Source organism: Phodopus roborovskii, unplaced genomic scaffold, assembly GCF_943737965.1.
Source record: "Phodopus roborovskii unplaced genomic scaffold, PHOROB, whole genome shotgun sequence".
Taxonomy (NCBI): domain Eukaryota; kingdom Metazoa; phylum Chordata; class Mammalia; order Rodentia; family Cricetidae; genus Phodopus; species Phodopus roborovskii.
This window is the reverse complement of record NW_026126442.1, coordinates 3,114,593-3,128,856: the sequence shown is the minus strand read 5'-3', so window position 1 is coordinate 3,128,856 and position 14,264 is coordinate 3,114,593. Positions and strand designations below refer to the sequence as shown.

Here is a 14,264-nt window from a genome sequence, read left to right as displayed (position 1 = left end):
TCACTCAGTTAAAGATGGCCTCTAGTTTCCAAGCTGAGGTGGATGTATAGCCACCACCCGATCAGAGCCCATTAACTCCAACACCCAGTCAGCTCGGACATGACTCATGAAGCAGGTGCTTGCGAAGGTTTGGCCAAGAGCTGGAAGCAGGTCTCAGCTCACAGGTGTCCAAGGTGAGTCTCTACCCACTTTCCTAACCCCTGGTCAGAAGAAGGAGAGCAAACCAGCATGGCTAGGCAATCTGGAAGGAAGATACTGTCTAGTCCAATTCCTGGGGATGACTAGAAGTGTCACACAGTTTGGGAATCTGCACAGAAACAAAAACCTAAAGAACAGAAGAGGTTTGTCCAGACATGCAGTCTCTACAAATGAGCCTGGGTCACCCCCACATTAGCTGTGCAAGCATGCCTGTGAGCTGTCTGTGCCTCTCATACCTGTAGTGTGGAGTCACCTACTGACATACAGAACCAGGATTTGAACAAAAGCCCGTCTAAAAGCTCAGGGTTCTCCATGCTGTCATTTCCATTTCATGAGTAAGGAAATGGTAGCAAGGATATGATGTTTGCTTAAAGCCAGAAAGCTAGTGATAAACTGGATGTGATAGTATGCCCCTGTAAGCATAGCATCAGGGGTTCAAGGCTAGTCTCTGAGACATAGCAAGTTCAAGACCAGCCTCAGCTACGAGAAATTGTCTCAAACAAGCAAAAATAATAAAGCTAGAACCATGCCAAGCCAAGACTTGTCACTCATCTTGAGCCTCAGCCTAGTGCCTCTCAGTAGTTTGGTTACATGTCTGTATCTCATCTGATCTTCACAAGGTCAGCCCCTCTCCCTCAGAGGAGACAGCCATTTTGCAGAGCTAGGATTGTAAACTTAGTCACTGGCCTTTGATGAAAAGTACAGAAAGGGACCTGTGTGGGGTTGCTCCTATTACTCTTTCTTATATGTGGGCTAGATCTGGGTGCATAGTTCCTAAGAACTGGCTTTCACAGAAAGGGGTACCCATTTATTCTGGTGTGTGTCTTCTCATTTTGATGATGGGCCAAGAGAGAGTAGTCATCCACCATTAAAGTTCTAGCAAGTAACTTGGGGTAGAAGCCAGTTCTCTAACTCAATGTACTTGTTACTTAAAAAAAAAAAAAAAATCCTTTGCTCACCATGGAAGCAGCCATGGCTCCCTTGCTTATTAGCAGAGCCAGATGGGATCTCCAATGATCAGGACTCCATCTATTGCCTGAGCTCCCTCCACTACTTGTGGCCAGATGAGTCTACCTTGTCTCAGAAAGCACTCTTTATTCATGTGTGTAATTCAGCCTTTGCCCGGTGCTATGATCCAGGTACAGAAATCAAATGAAGATATGGCATGTCAGAGGCCAAAATGGATAAACAGTGACCTTCACAGAGGGTTACAGATGTCCTGGCAGACCTCTGAGACATGAGAGGCATGTGGATGAAGTGGCCCAATCTTCCCAGGATGGTTGGGAAGTAGGTAGGCTAGGTTTGTAAACAAAGAAAGGGTGGAGAATGGTAAACTAGGAAAGCCTTGTCTCTAAACAAGCTTGGTGGTGGGTCACTTCCAGGGGACCTAGACTGGCTGGAATGGATGGTTAGCCTAGCAAGAGGATGGCTTATCAAGATGTTATGAGGCACCTTCTCTAGACAGTGTAGAAAGTAGGGATCTGAGAAGAGACTTCTGTTCAAACCTCTGTCCTGCCAGTGGGTAACTTCCTACTGCAGACATGCAGTTTTACTAACACAGGTGGGGTAATAAGAGCAGGGGATGGCCGATGGATTGCTTAAGTTAGTAATATAGGAAGTGTTCAGAGTCTGGTGCATCACAGTATGTGTTATGTTTCTGTCAAGAGACGTGGGCGCTTCATAGAGGAGCTGGGGCCAAGCAAGGAGGCCTGGCAAGGCATCTAAGGAGCAGAGTGGAGTGGCCAGCTTTGGGACAAGTGTGGCTGGGAGGTACAGCACCCACCTGGAGGAGCTGGAAGTCTAGGAAGCTGCAAGGAAATGTGGCAGGCTGGGTGGGCTGGAGGCTGGAGTTGTGGAGGTGATTGGCTGGCGAGAGGGGACAGCATCCAGGAGATGCCTAGATTTCTATATGGAGTGGCTGTAGGGAAAGTGGCACTTGCCCTGATAGTTACAGGATAAAAAGAAACTGACAGGGGATCCAGCAGGTCAACTGTTAGGCACTATCATTACCCTAAAGGTCCTGGATCAGTGCATCATGGAAGTGTTGCAACTCTACTCACAGTTGACAGGATGAGGAACCCAACTGTTTATCAACAGATGAACAGGTAAAGAAAATGTGGGGTCTGTGAATGACACCAAAACCCTGCCATCTGCCACAGCATGAGAATATCATGCTAAGCGAGGCAGCCAGATGCAGAAACAAACCATGTCCTCAAAAGTGGAATCTGAGGAAATCCAGCAACAGAAGCAACCAGTAGAATGGTGGGAGGGAGGGGCGATGAGAGTGTGGTCAAAGGCTAAAACCTCAGGAAGAATCAGGTGCGTTTTTGTTTCCTTTGAGACTGTCACACAATTTGGTAAATAATTGCTAACAGTGTATTGTACATTTCAAAACTGCTGAGAAAGTATTATTTCAAATGTTTTTACCCCAGGAAAAATATTGAGGTGACAGAGAATGATATAATTATTCTAGGTTTTAGTCTTGAATTAAAACCTTACATTGTACCTCATAAATATATATAGTTATAACTTGTTCATTTACTGTTACAAATGAAAAGCTGATTGGAGGTCTCTGCGGTGCCATTAGAAAGGTGTTATGAATATGGTAAAGGAGTGACGTTCTGCTTTGGATGTGCTGCTCTCTGCACACTCTCCTCCATCACTACCTGACTTGGAGGCCGTGCTTCAGAGTTTGTGAAGAGTGTGCTGGTGGCAGGTTCAGAGGACCTGAGAGCCACCCTTAGCCTGGCCTGGGTTATAAATAGCATGGAGACAGGGGTCATCTGAGGCACTGCTGCAGGGAGACACGGATAGGAGATGACATCGCAGCCCTGCCCCTTAATCATGCCCTGGTGTCCTGTGTGCGTGCATAGAAGAGTTTGCTAAGAGCTGGGAGAGCAGGGTGGGGAAGACCAAAAGATGCAACCAGGTAACCAGGTAGGCCAGCTGCAGGTCCTGGCTCAATGCCCCCCAAGGTGGAGCCTAAGTACTGCAGAGACCCTAGTCCCAGGCCAGGCTTGATACAAGCAGGAAGAGCACGGGGCTCATGTGTGCTCTAACACAGCATTGCGGACAACCACAGTACCAAGAAGGACAGCGGGAGGCTTTCATGATAATACACCCAGCTTGGGAAGCAAGGGAGACTGCCTGCTTGGAACAGCATGGCAGCAGGAGGAAGCCACCAGGCTGGAAGGATGCAAGGCATTTTCCTTTTGCAGGAAGAAGCCAGTTGTACTGGTTAGAACCCAAAGTGGTTCTCATAATGGAAATTAGCAAATGGGTACACATTTAATTTTCATGCTGGAAATTATGTATCACTAATTGGCACTGTGAGTGTGGCCTGTGCTGAGGTGACCCTCCTGTGAGAAACGGCAAGGGAACACCCAGAAGCACTGACATCATTTCATCTTGGCATCTTTGTTCAACAAACTGCCATGGTTCCTGCCCCCCCCCCGCCCCACCTGCCTTCACTGAAGTGTATTTGCTTTACATGCCCCAAGTCCCAGTCACAATCCATCACTGAGGGAAGCCAAGGCAGGAACCTGTAGGCAGCAACTGAAACAGAGACCATAGAGGGGTGCTGCTTACTGGCTTACTCCCCCTGGCTTGCTTAGCCACCTTTCCTATACAACCCAGGACCACCTGCCCAGGGGTGGTATGGCCTGCCGTGGGCTAGGTTATGGTCCCTCTCTCATAAATCACTAATAAAGGAAATGCCCCCAGGCTTGCTTGGAAGCCAATCTGGTAGAGGCAATTTGTCGGTTGACATTCCCTCTTGCCAGACAATTTTAGCTTGTGTCAAGTTGACATTAATACCAATGAATACAACCATACTGTAGGCTGGGTACCCTATTAAGGCTTGTGCCTCAGTCCTTCCTAGAGCTCTTGCAGGGTTACTCCCTGACTTTCTCTGTCAGCCTATCTCTCCCTTTCAAGGCTGGACAAAGACTCCTCACCAGGACACTTTGCTCAACTGGCTTCTATTCTCACAAACCACTTCCTTGTGCTATTTGGACAGAGCTTGTAGGCATTCTTGAGTCTTTCCTCCAAAAGGTGGCAAAGCTTCTTACATCTAAGAACTAGCCTCCCTGCTATCCCAGGTCACCCAACATAGCCTGGTCATACAAGGTTTCTCAGAAAAGTTACTAACAATAGCTGTGGCGACCAGAGCCATGGTCCCTGACCATCCTGGGCTTCAGTCTCAAGTAGGGAAGTGGAGAGTGCTCTTGCAACCCTGACAGCTCTAGGACTGAAACTTCTACAGTGGCCTTCAGGAGCCCTCACGATGGGAGTCAGGCCTGTGGCCTGCAATCTGAGTCTCCGAATTTGTTTATCTCATCCAGAAAGACTTTGGTATGCCCCTGTAGCACCTTGGACTCTGGGCATCTGGACTCTTTCCTGCCTAAAGTGGGCTTCTGTCTGTTGTTCCATGGACAACAAGCCAGGCTAGCTCTAAGATGGCCAGCATGAGGATCCTGTCAGATACTTAATCTATAATGTGAGGTTTTCAGAATAATATTGAGTTTTTTTAAATCTTACTTTTAAAGGTTTTATTTATTTATTATTATACAGTGTTCTGTCTGTGTGTATCCCTGCACAACAGGAGGCACCAGATCTCATTACAGATGGTTGTGAGCCACCATGTGATTTCTGGGAACTGAACTCAGGACTTCTGAAAGAGCAGCCAGTGTTCTTAACCTCTGAGCCATCTCTCCAGCCCCCAATACTCAGGGTTTGTAAGTGCTGGTTAATACCCAGCTCACGGCTAGACCTGCAATACTCTGATAGGTGGCTTCCTCCAATGATTTGGTTTATTCATCACTTCTATGCTGTGCTAAGAATTTTGCATCTTATTTATGTTTGATCTTATTTTGTTTCAAATAATGGCACCTCAGAGATACCAAGACAGAAGTTTATTTCTCTAGACTCAAGGCTCTGGAGAAAGTGGCTGGTGAAGTGAGCAACGAACAGCCAGCTGGAGCCTGTGCTCCCTGGGCCCAGGCCTCTTGGACAGATGGCTCCTGTGCTTGAAGAACTCCATTGGAAGTGTGTGTAACCTGAGTTCTGGGTGGGGTCTGTCAGTGCCTGTCTTTCCGTGCACACTCAACTGTCCATGGGGATCTGACAGCCTTAGATCATCACCTAAACCCCTGCTTCAGGGTCAGGCTCTTTGCATTTTGCATTAGTTTGGAAGCTGTAGGGAGCCCTGGCAGTGAGGATTTGATGAAAACCTCACCAAAGACAGCCTTTAAAACCCTTTTGACTTCATCATTTGGTCCAGAAATCAGCTTCCTTCCAAACTCATCCCACTTCCTTCTCTACAACAGAAAGTGTAATTAAGTGTGTTGTGGCTTTATGACACTGGGTAAATGTCAGTCTCAATCAAGACAATAATATAGACCTGCTGGCGCCTTGTTTTTCCTTCCCATTCTCCTGGAGCCTTGTCAGTCATGCTGCCTTCATGCCACAGCATACCCCGTTCTTATCATCATCAGGAACATGTAATGCGCAACCACACCCAGGACATGTGAGCAGTGACCATGTGGGAGCCAGCGGATGGTTGCCGCCGCCTTCCATCCTGTTGACTGCACTTGTGTTTGATGCAGCCCATCACCAAGAGAGACTATGATGTTTTCTTTTTCTATTTAGAAAAACCAGTCAAATGATACTTCAGCAGGCCTGAGGGGAATGTAACTTGCTTTTACATTGTGTTTTGAATAATTAGTTTGTGTGTGTACATGTGTGCGCATGCACACACACACACACACACACACACACACACACACACATGCATGCACACACGCACGCACGTGTGTGTGCACGTGGTGGTCAGAGGACAACTCTGTGGGTTATAGGGACTGAACTCAGTTCACCAAAGTTTGTTCAGTGAGCACATTTATTCACTGAGCTATCTCACTGGCCCTTGTTTACTTTTCTATGAATTTCCAGCTTTGCCTTGGGAGCCACCTGACCTTTCCTGGGCATTGCTCTTGGTAGTGGTGTTGGCTGAGAGCTTTGGGATTTTGAACAAAATCAGTAACCTAGAGAAGGGTCTTCAGAGGAGGAGCAGACCCAGGATGAGCCCATGCACCCTTACATTTCATTTCCTCTAGCAAACATGATGATGTGAGCCCTGGGTCCAACTTACACTGAACTGGGCTGGGGGAGGAAAGGCATTCGCCCCTGATCCCAAAGGCAGACAGCTCACAGATTGGGGAAGACACACTTAAACACAGAAAAACATGTGATCCCACTGAAAAACATGTGATCCCACTGCAAGTCAGGAATTTGACCCCATGGACCACTCTTCTGAAATCAAGGGTGTCTGGTGAAATTAGGACTTTCCCTGACATATCCTTCAAAATGTGGGAAAGAATGGGCAAATAATGAGGCAGAATGTAGATGTGGACTCACCAAGGTCATTGTTGTTCATCATGGCGTTGGATGCCCGGAGCCGGGGCCCCTGCTGGGTAAAGTGGTAGCCAAATTTGAGAAGCGTTGTGTTTTTCTCCAACATGTTCACGATCTCCATTTCCACTTTGTTGCCCAAGGGCTGACTCTTTGGTTTTTTAAAAAAAAAAAAACAAAAACAAAGACCAATAATTACATATGAGCTTTACCTAAACTGCCTCTTTACAGAAGCCCTGGGTATTGTGTGGGGGTGTTACCTGTACTCTCAGAGTGAAGCCATGCAGAGAAGCTGATATAGAAAGAGAGTTGGCATTATACTGCATGGCTAAAGACTGAAAGCTTTCTCTCAGGACCAGGAAAATGCCACTTTAAGTAGCACTGTTCTAGAGGTCCTGGCCAAGACAATGCAGAAGGAAAAGAGACTAGAAAGGAGGGTGCATAATAAGGTGATATAACATTGTATCTAGAGAACCCTAAAGCACACACACACACATTCACACACACCCATGTGCACATGACAGATACATACACAATACTGCCAACCAGTTCAGCAAACTTATAGAAAATAAAAGCAATAAATAAAAGCCATCTGCATTTCTAAACAGTAGAAATAAGCACCTAAAACAGCCCCTTTATAGTAATGTCAAAAAGAACAAAATATGTTAGATCATGTTGACAGAAAGAAGACACTAAAAATTACAAGATAGCATTGAATTCCATCAAAGGAAACCTATGAAATATAAAATCAACATCCCATGTTCATGGGCCAGACATGTGTTACTGCTAATGAGGTGATGCCACCAAACTGACCTGTGACATAGATGGGATCCTTATCAAAATTTCAACTCTCCATTTCTTTCTTTTTCTCCCAGAAATGGACAAAGCGATCTAGAAGTCCAACATCAGTGCAAGTGACCTTAGAACAGTTAAAGCAATGCTAGAGGACTCAAACTCTCTGATTTTGAAAGGACTCCAAAGCTATGGTAATTAAGGTTTTGTGTTGTAGGTGGAAGACAGACATGATGCTACAACCCTGCACATCTATTCAGGCCTCCTGACTAAGAAAATTCAGTGAAGCCATGTATTGACAAAAGTGAAAGAATGAATTTAGATTCTTGACTCACATCCCACATAAATATTAATTCCAAATGGCTCAAAGGGGGCTGAGGAGATGCCTCAGTGGATAAGAGTGCTTGTTGTACAGACACAATGGTCTGAGGGCAGATCCCCAGCACCATGTAAATAGGCAGCCATGGCCATGTGTAGATAACTCCAGCACTATGTGGTGGGGGAAACAGGAGGATCACTGGGGCTGGCTGGACACCAGTCTAGTCAAGAATCCCATGATCTTCAGATCCACTAAGAGGCCCCATCTCAAGGGATAAAGCAGAGAGTGGTGGAGGAAGACACCAAATGCCCTCCTCTGGCCTGTGGGACAGAGACCTAACTATAAGAGCTAACACTGTAATACTCAAACAAAACACAATTGCAAATGTTTGTGACCTTAGCAGTGGTCACACCTAGCGCACAAACAACAGAAGATAGATAAATTGCATTTCACCAATATGTAAATTATGTATGCTGATAGAACAGGGCAGATCCTGGAAGTTCATTGGCTAGCCTCTCTAGCCAAAGTGATGTCTCCAGAGTCAGTGAGACACCCTGTCTCAAAAGATAAAGAACGATATAGAGACAGCTGATGTTGACCTCTGGGTCCACAGATGCATGTCTGGGCAGGTTCACTTTCATATCCACACGCACACACATATATCCATCACTCACACACAGATACACATACACACATAGGTGAGTGGAGAAGACAACATGGAATGTTAAAAGTTGTAGATCATATATTTGATAAGGAGATGTAAATAAATCAATTAGAAGTGCTTGTACATGCTAAGCATGCAGTCTACTCCTAACCATAGCTCCGGCCTCAAACCATTATTTTTAAACTAAGGAGTGAAACAGACAATGCACATATTAGGTTACTGGATGGAACTGGGAGAGTAGCTGTAGTCCGCACAGACCCTGGGTTTGATCCCCAACACTGAAGGAGAAAACTGCACACATCTTTGAGTAAAATGTCGAAGGACCATAGCCAGGCATTGGTGGCACACGCCTTTAATCCCAGCACTTGGGAGGCAGAGACAGGTGGATCTCTGTGAGTTCGAGACCAGCCTGGCTCCAAAGCTACACAGAGAACCCTGTCTTGAAAACAAACAAACAAAAACAACCAGGACCCTCTTGCTTGCTTCCTCCTCCAACTCCAGGGCCTCTAAGACTAAAGACTCACAGACTCACTCCACGGAGGAGGGGAGAGGAGCTAATGGGGTCAGAACTACAGTTCAGGCCTGACTTATTCTTATGGTAGCACACTACTTAGCAGCCATCACTGTGTGCCAAGCAAAATCACAAAGACACCATAGAAGGGACACACCCATTTCCCCTTCACCATCAATCTGTGGGATACACACTATTAAACAGAATGTTCATGTCACAGGCAGGGGAAATGAAATGTACAGGAATGAAGAGTTTTCTCACAAAGCCCATATTTGGCCAGTGATGGAAGGACACAGGGTCTGCCCCAGGGTCTCTAGTAACCTTAGGCCTCGGAGGAAGCTCAGAGGCAGACACAGGACAGGTAGAAAAGCCATAGGTGAACAGAACTGTGTCCCCCCCCCCCAGTCTCCATGCAGCAAAGGGCTATGCAGCGAGGGAGGAGACCTCTGTCCCCTGAGGCAAGTAGGTAGAAGGCAGCAGTCTTTTTCTAGAGTCTTCCTTGATGTCATTAGTGGGGAAGGCTGGGACTCCATGATCTCTAAAACCTCAAGGGGCTGCAGCCTGTGACCCTGTGACTAGCTTGCTTGGGTGGCATAAAAAGATCAGGAGAGTGACTTCAGACCTTGACAGTGGGTGAGAGGCAGTAAGAAATCCCTAGGGAGAGACCAAGGGCCAGGCTGCCGGGACTATTCTGGCCGAGTTTGGGCAGTGAAGTACTCTGACTTCCTTTCAGATTTACTGGAGGATTAAATAAATCACGGTGGATAAATATAATCTCATTTTTAACATTCAAATGATTGGATGGAGAGATATGAACAGTCTTCCTTCATACTGTACCTCCTTCTCATCACCCCCTGTCCATAGATGTGCCCCATCACCACTATGGCCAATAAAGGGCAGAAATAGACAGGACTGGGTTGTTTTGTTGCTCTTTTCCCCTTAAATAGATTCATATATTTATTTTCTGCAACTTCCTGTTCCAGTCACTATTTTGTAGAGGTCTTCCCAAGCTAGTACAAGAGAAATGCTGCCTTGTTTTTAAGCTGCTTCCTAGGATGCCCTTGAGACGTTGTAGAGTCGATGGCTGTCTAGGCTGTGTCCACACCTTGCACCACAAATGGCAGTGCAGTGGACTTTGCAGGGGAAGAGAGGCTATTTTACATAAAGGGCACACTTTGAATCAGTGTCGTGGCTGTTCTCCTGAAAGCATACATAACAGACTGGCCTCTGGCTATCAAAGGACAGCCTGCAGCTGCAACAGCCTGCAGCCCTGTGAGGTTTTAGAGGTCACAGAGTCCTGGCCTTCCCACTGCCTTCTACCTCCTTGCCTCAGGAAACAGAGGTCTCCCCCCAGATTGCATGGCCCTTTGCTGCATGGAAACTCAATGAGGGGCACAGTTCCTGTTGACCTGTGGCTTTTCTATCTGTCCTGTGTCTGCCTCTGAGCTTCCTCGGAGGTCCAAGGTTATAGCTAGAGACCCTGGAGTTGATACCTGTGTTCAGCTCCTTCTGTCCCCATCCAATTCTAGGATTTGTGAGAAAACTCTTTGTGTTTACTCTAACATGCTTACGAATGGAGGTTTTCCATTTGGTGAGAACAGGACAAATGCCTCAGGTGTTAGGATCTATGATGTGGTATTGGTGGCTGAAACCCTGGACATCAGGCCATTCACTTAGTTCATTTGACAGGCTACTTTATTTTGACCTAGATGACAAGTGCAAAATATCATCATGCCAGGTGAGGTGGCACATACCTTTAATCCCAGCACTTGGGAGGCAGAGGCAGGTGATCTCTGTGAGTTGGAGACCCTGTCTCAGAAAGAAAGGAAGGAATACATTATCAGGAAGGTGTCCTAGGAGTATCTTGGCCAACACCAGAGTCTTCATGCTACTGCTCCCTGGCACAAACATCCCCTTATTTTCAAGCTGACAATTCTTCCACTCAGTTGACACACCCTCTGGGAGGAAGCTCACCACCTGAGACACTTGTTTCATCCTTGGGTAGCTCTGCTGATTAGAAGGGCCATTCTCACCAAAGTGCTCCTGTGCAGAATAACATGTAGGGTGCTTGTGACAGTGAGGAATGGAGGGTTTTGTTTTGTTTTGAGACAGGGTCCCACTGGATTATGGGTTGGTTTTTCTTGGTTTTGTTTTTTGTTTTTAATGAGATGGATAGGATGGTAAAGAATGGATCTGGGAGAAGTTGGGTGTGAATATGATCAAAATATATTTTCTGAAATTCTCCAAGAATTATTAAAAATAGGTCTGAAAAATACTTTAGTATGCTTCCCTCAAAAGGTAGAGCCTAGTCCACCTCCTTCCTGAGTGTGTGCTATGACTACCGACTCACTTCTAAGAGAAAATGTCAGAGTAGGCTTTGTTCAGATTCCAAGGCTGGGCCATCAAAGGCAGTTGGGACTTGAATTGCACGCTCTGGGGGAAGTTAGCCAGTTCAGCTGCCCTGGATTCCTGTCACTTGGAAACTGAGCAAATTTGCTGAGTGTTGGTTTATTCCAGAACTCTGAGGCTAAGCCTTGGGGTCATTTGTTACATGGCTATAGATAACAGATATACTCCCAGACAGCATAAGAAAAAAACCAGACACAAGTAAATTAACTTGGAAAAACAACATGAGTGCCTAATCCACTTCCTGTGGCTTCTGTTCAAAATATCAAGCGGCCTCCATATCACACAGGGGTGGGGAAAGCAGGGCTGTAATCAGTATACCCAGATGGTGAGCACATTCCCATCTGGAGGGGTCACATTTCCAGGTCTTATCCATTCTGAGGGTCTGGGGAAGGACTGCTGGACACATCACCGTTGGAAGGTTGAGAAGAATCCAGAAGCAGAGCAGTGCTACGGGTGATATGTATGATATGATATGATATGATATGATGTGGCTTGGGATGAGGGTCTCTAATCACCCTTCGGTTAGAGCCTACTTCATGGGCCAGATAGGGTTTTTCCTCTCCAACACACAGCAAGGATGCTGACATTCCAACCCAGCTCTGTCTTGGACAATGGCCTGTGACTAAAGCCAGCGCCACTCCTTCTCAGGTCCTCCACTTTCCCACATGTAAAGAAAGCTGGTGAGATATTCTCACAGCTTCTGTGCTCAGCTCAGGGCCCCCAAGGCTTCTCCCCGCCCCTGCCCGAGATGGGCAGCTTTGGGCAGAGGCAGAACATTGCCTAGAGATAACGGGAAGCACTGAGTAAACAGACCGCCTCTGAATCCATGTCACCCTGAGTAGAATGCCCCAAGTCCCTTTCTTTGGCCGTAAAAGGAGAGGGAAGGAGAGTCTCTGACACAGGTTACAATTCCAAGGACTGAGGCAAACACTCTGGCCTTCAAGGACTTCGGTGACGAACCAAGGAGGAGAAATAAATCAATGCCACTTGTCACCTCCTTCTGGCCCCTCCCTTTTACCCAGGTCACCGTGAGAAGACAACTGTGTCTAGGCCTCCTGGGACACATTGCAACATATGCATGGCCCTTCCCAGAGCTTAGGTCAGTGAAGCCTTCAACCTGAAGCTTCTCTTCATCCTCTAAGCCCCTCCCCACCAGGCTCTACTGCAGCCCGAGGACCCCACTTATGCAGACATGCCACCCCAGGGCCAGAAGTCTTCCTTGGTTGTAACTTCTGCTGGCCTCCTGTCCTTAGCTCTCTCTTCATACCTGATCTTTCCCGTCCAGGCAGGAGCCATCTTGTCAGAGCAGAGCCTACAGGCTTACCCACCAGGCCCTTTGCCTCTTAATCCCCACAGGCCTCTTCAGGGCCCCAAAGTCCTGCCTAAATGGGCTCCAAACTCTCCCCAGCCTTCTTTCTATTTTCCTCTGGGTGCCTGGCTTCCATTTTCCCTTTGAGACACTTTCCCCCTCTGGGTTAAGTCTGATGCTATCTTCTCCCTGACACCCTCCCTGACCTGATCCTGACTACAGCTGCTCCCTTCACTGGACCTCACCCACCTCCACCCCCATCTATGGCTTATAAGAGCACACGATACAAAGTTCATTTCTGTACCTGCCTCCCCTCTTACTCAGTGTGGCTTCCTAGAAAGTTCAATTGGAGCCTCATTTTCAAAGAGGCCAGCATTGTCAAGGGGACGGAGTGGAAGAGAAAGGCCTAGCTAGGCTCACAAAACTACAGCCATCTCAAGAACCCCAACAGACACCATGCGGGGCTTTAGAGTCATATAGACCTGAGTCAGGATCTTCCTTTGTCACTAGCTGGGTGACCTTAGGCAGGTTACATAGTCCATAATGGCAGTTAGGTTCACTTACAGCCTGAGCCCAGAATGGGACCAGGGACACAAAGCAGCCAGCATGTAGTGTGTGAGTTTCCCAGACAACCTACATAGTGATACTAAGAGTTACCAATGGTGTCAGCCTTCAGATCTGTAATCCCCTTAGAACAGTGGTTAATGAGCCTCACTTACAAAAGGGGAAACTGAGGCTGAGGCAGTGAATGTTCTTACACTAGGGTGTTTGGCCAGGGGGAAGGCAACAGCGGTCAAGCTCTGTCTTTTGCCTGGGGGCCTAGGTAGAACACAGCTGGACAGGGAAGGTGGGCAGCCTGACGTCAGCCACCACTTGGTTGATGATCCACCCTGGGAGTCAGGTTTCAGCTGATGCTGTGAAGGTCCTGACTCCTTCCTTGCCAGGACAGAAGTCACATGCACAGCCAAGCTGGCAGGGAGGGTGCTGCAGCAGGCTGTGTGATCCATCTGCTCTGCCTTTCCCACCTTCAGGGGATCAGAGTCAGCAATGGCCATGGGACAAGGCAGAGACAGTCAGGGTCAATGTAGCATCAAGGCTCCCTGCGTATGAAAGATGCCCATTTCAATGCAGCAGCCAGTTTACACAACAGGAAGACTGTTGACTCACACAGCCTCTTTCTATAAATTAGAAACGTGTTCTTGCAGGTACACAGGTTGCAGAGTTCTTCTCTGCCTCCTATCATTGTACAGTGAACAGTGTGCATAACCATCCAGGACTGAGATAAGGAGACGACTTTAACACAGCATCATATTCTGAGAAGCTTATGGGGATGCTGAAGGACAGGGGAACACCTAGCTCTCTCTAGGCAGAACAGATTGGAGGAGTTATGGAGGCTAAGCAGAGAAGGCAGGGGTGTACTACTGGCTCTCAAAAAGTAAATGCGGGAGAGAAAAAGAGAGGAGAGGGGGGAGAGGAATGAAGAGAAGGAGGGAAGGGCTTGTATGTAGTGCCCGCACTTCCCACAGTCTGCACTCCTACTATTCAAGGTGATTCAAGGCCAACCTGCCAAGCACATCACTGAGGTGCAGCCAGGCAGAGATGTGTACACTGCCCTTTATGCTGGTCCAGGATGCTTTAGCATGCTCTACCAGGC

The 14,264-nt window shown here is 47.3% G+C and overlaps 1 protein-coding gene across 1 annotated transcript in view; it reads right to left on the bottom strand.

Moving 5' to 3' along the window:
- The window catches only part of Tmod1 (tropomodulin 1), a 72,998-nt gene that overhangs the window by 1,831 nt on the left and 56,903 nt on the right, over positions 1–14,264 (bottom strand). Inside the window, exon 9 of the mRNA XM_051187746.1 lies at positions 6,613–6,757. Within this exon, the coding sequence (XP_051043703.1) occupies positions 6,613–6,757 (145 nt within the window). The remainder of the gene's footprint in view (positions 1–6,612; positions 6,758–14,264) is intronic.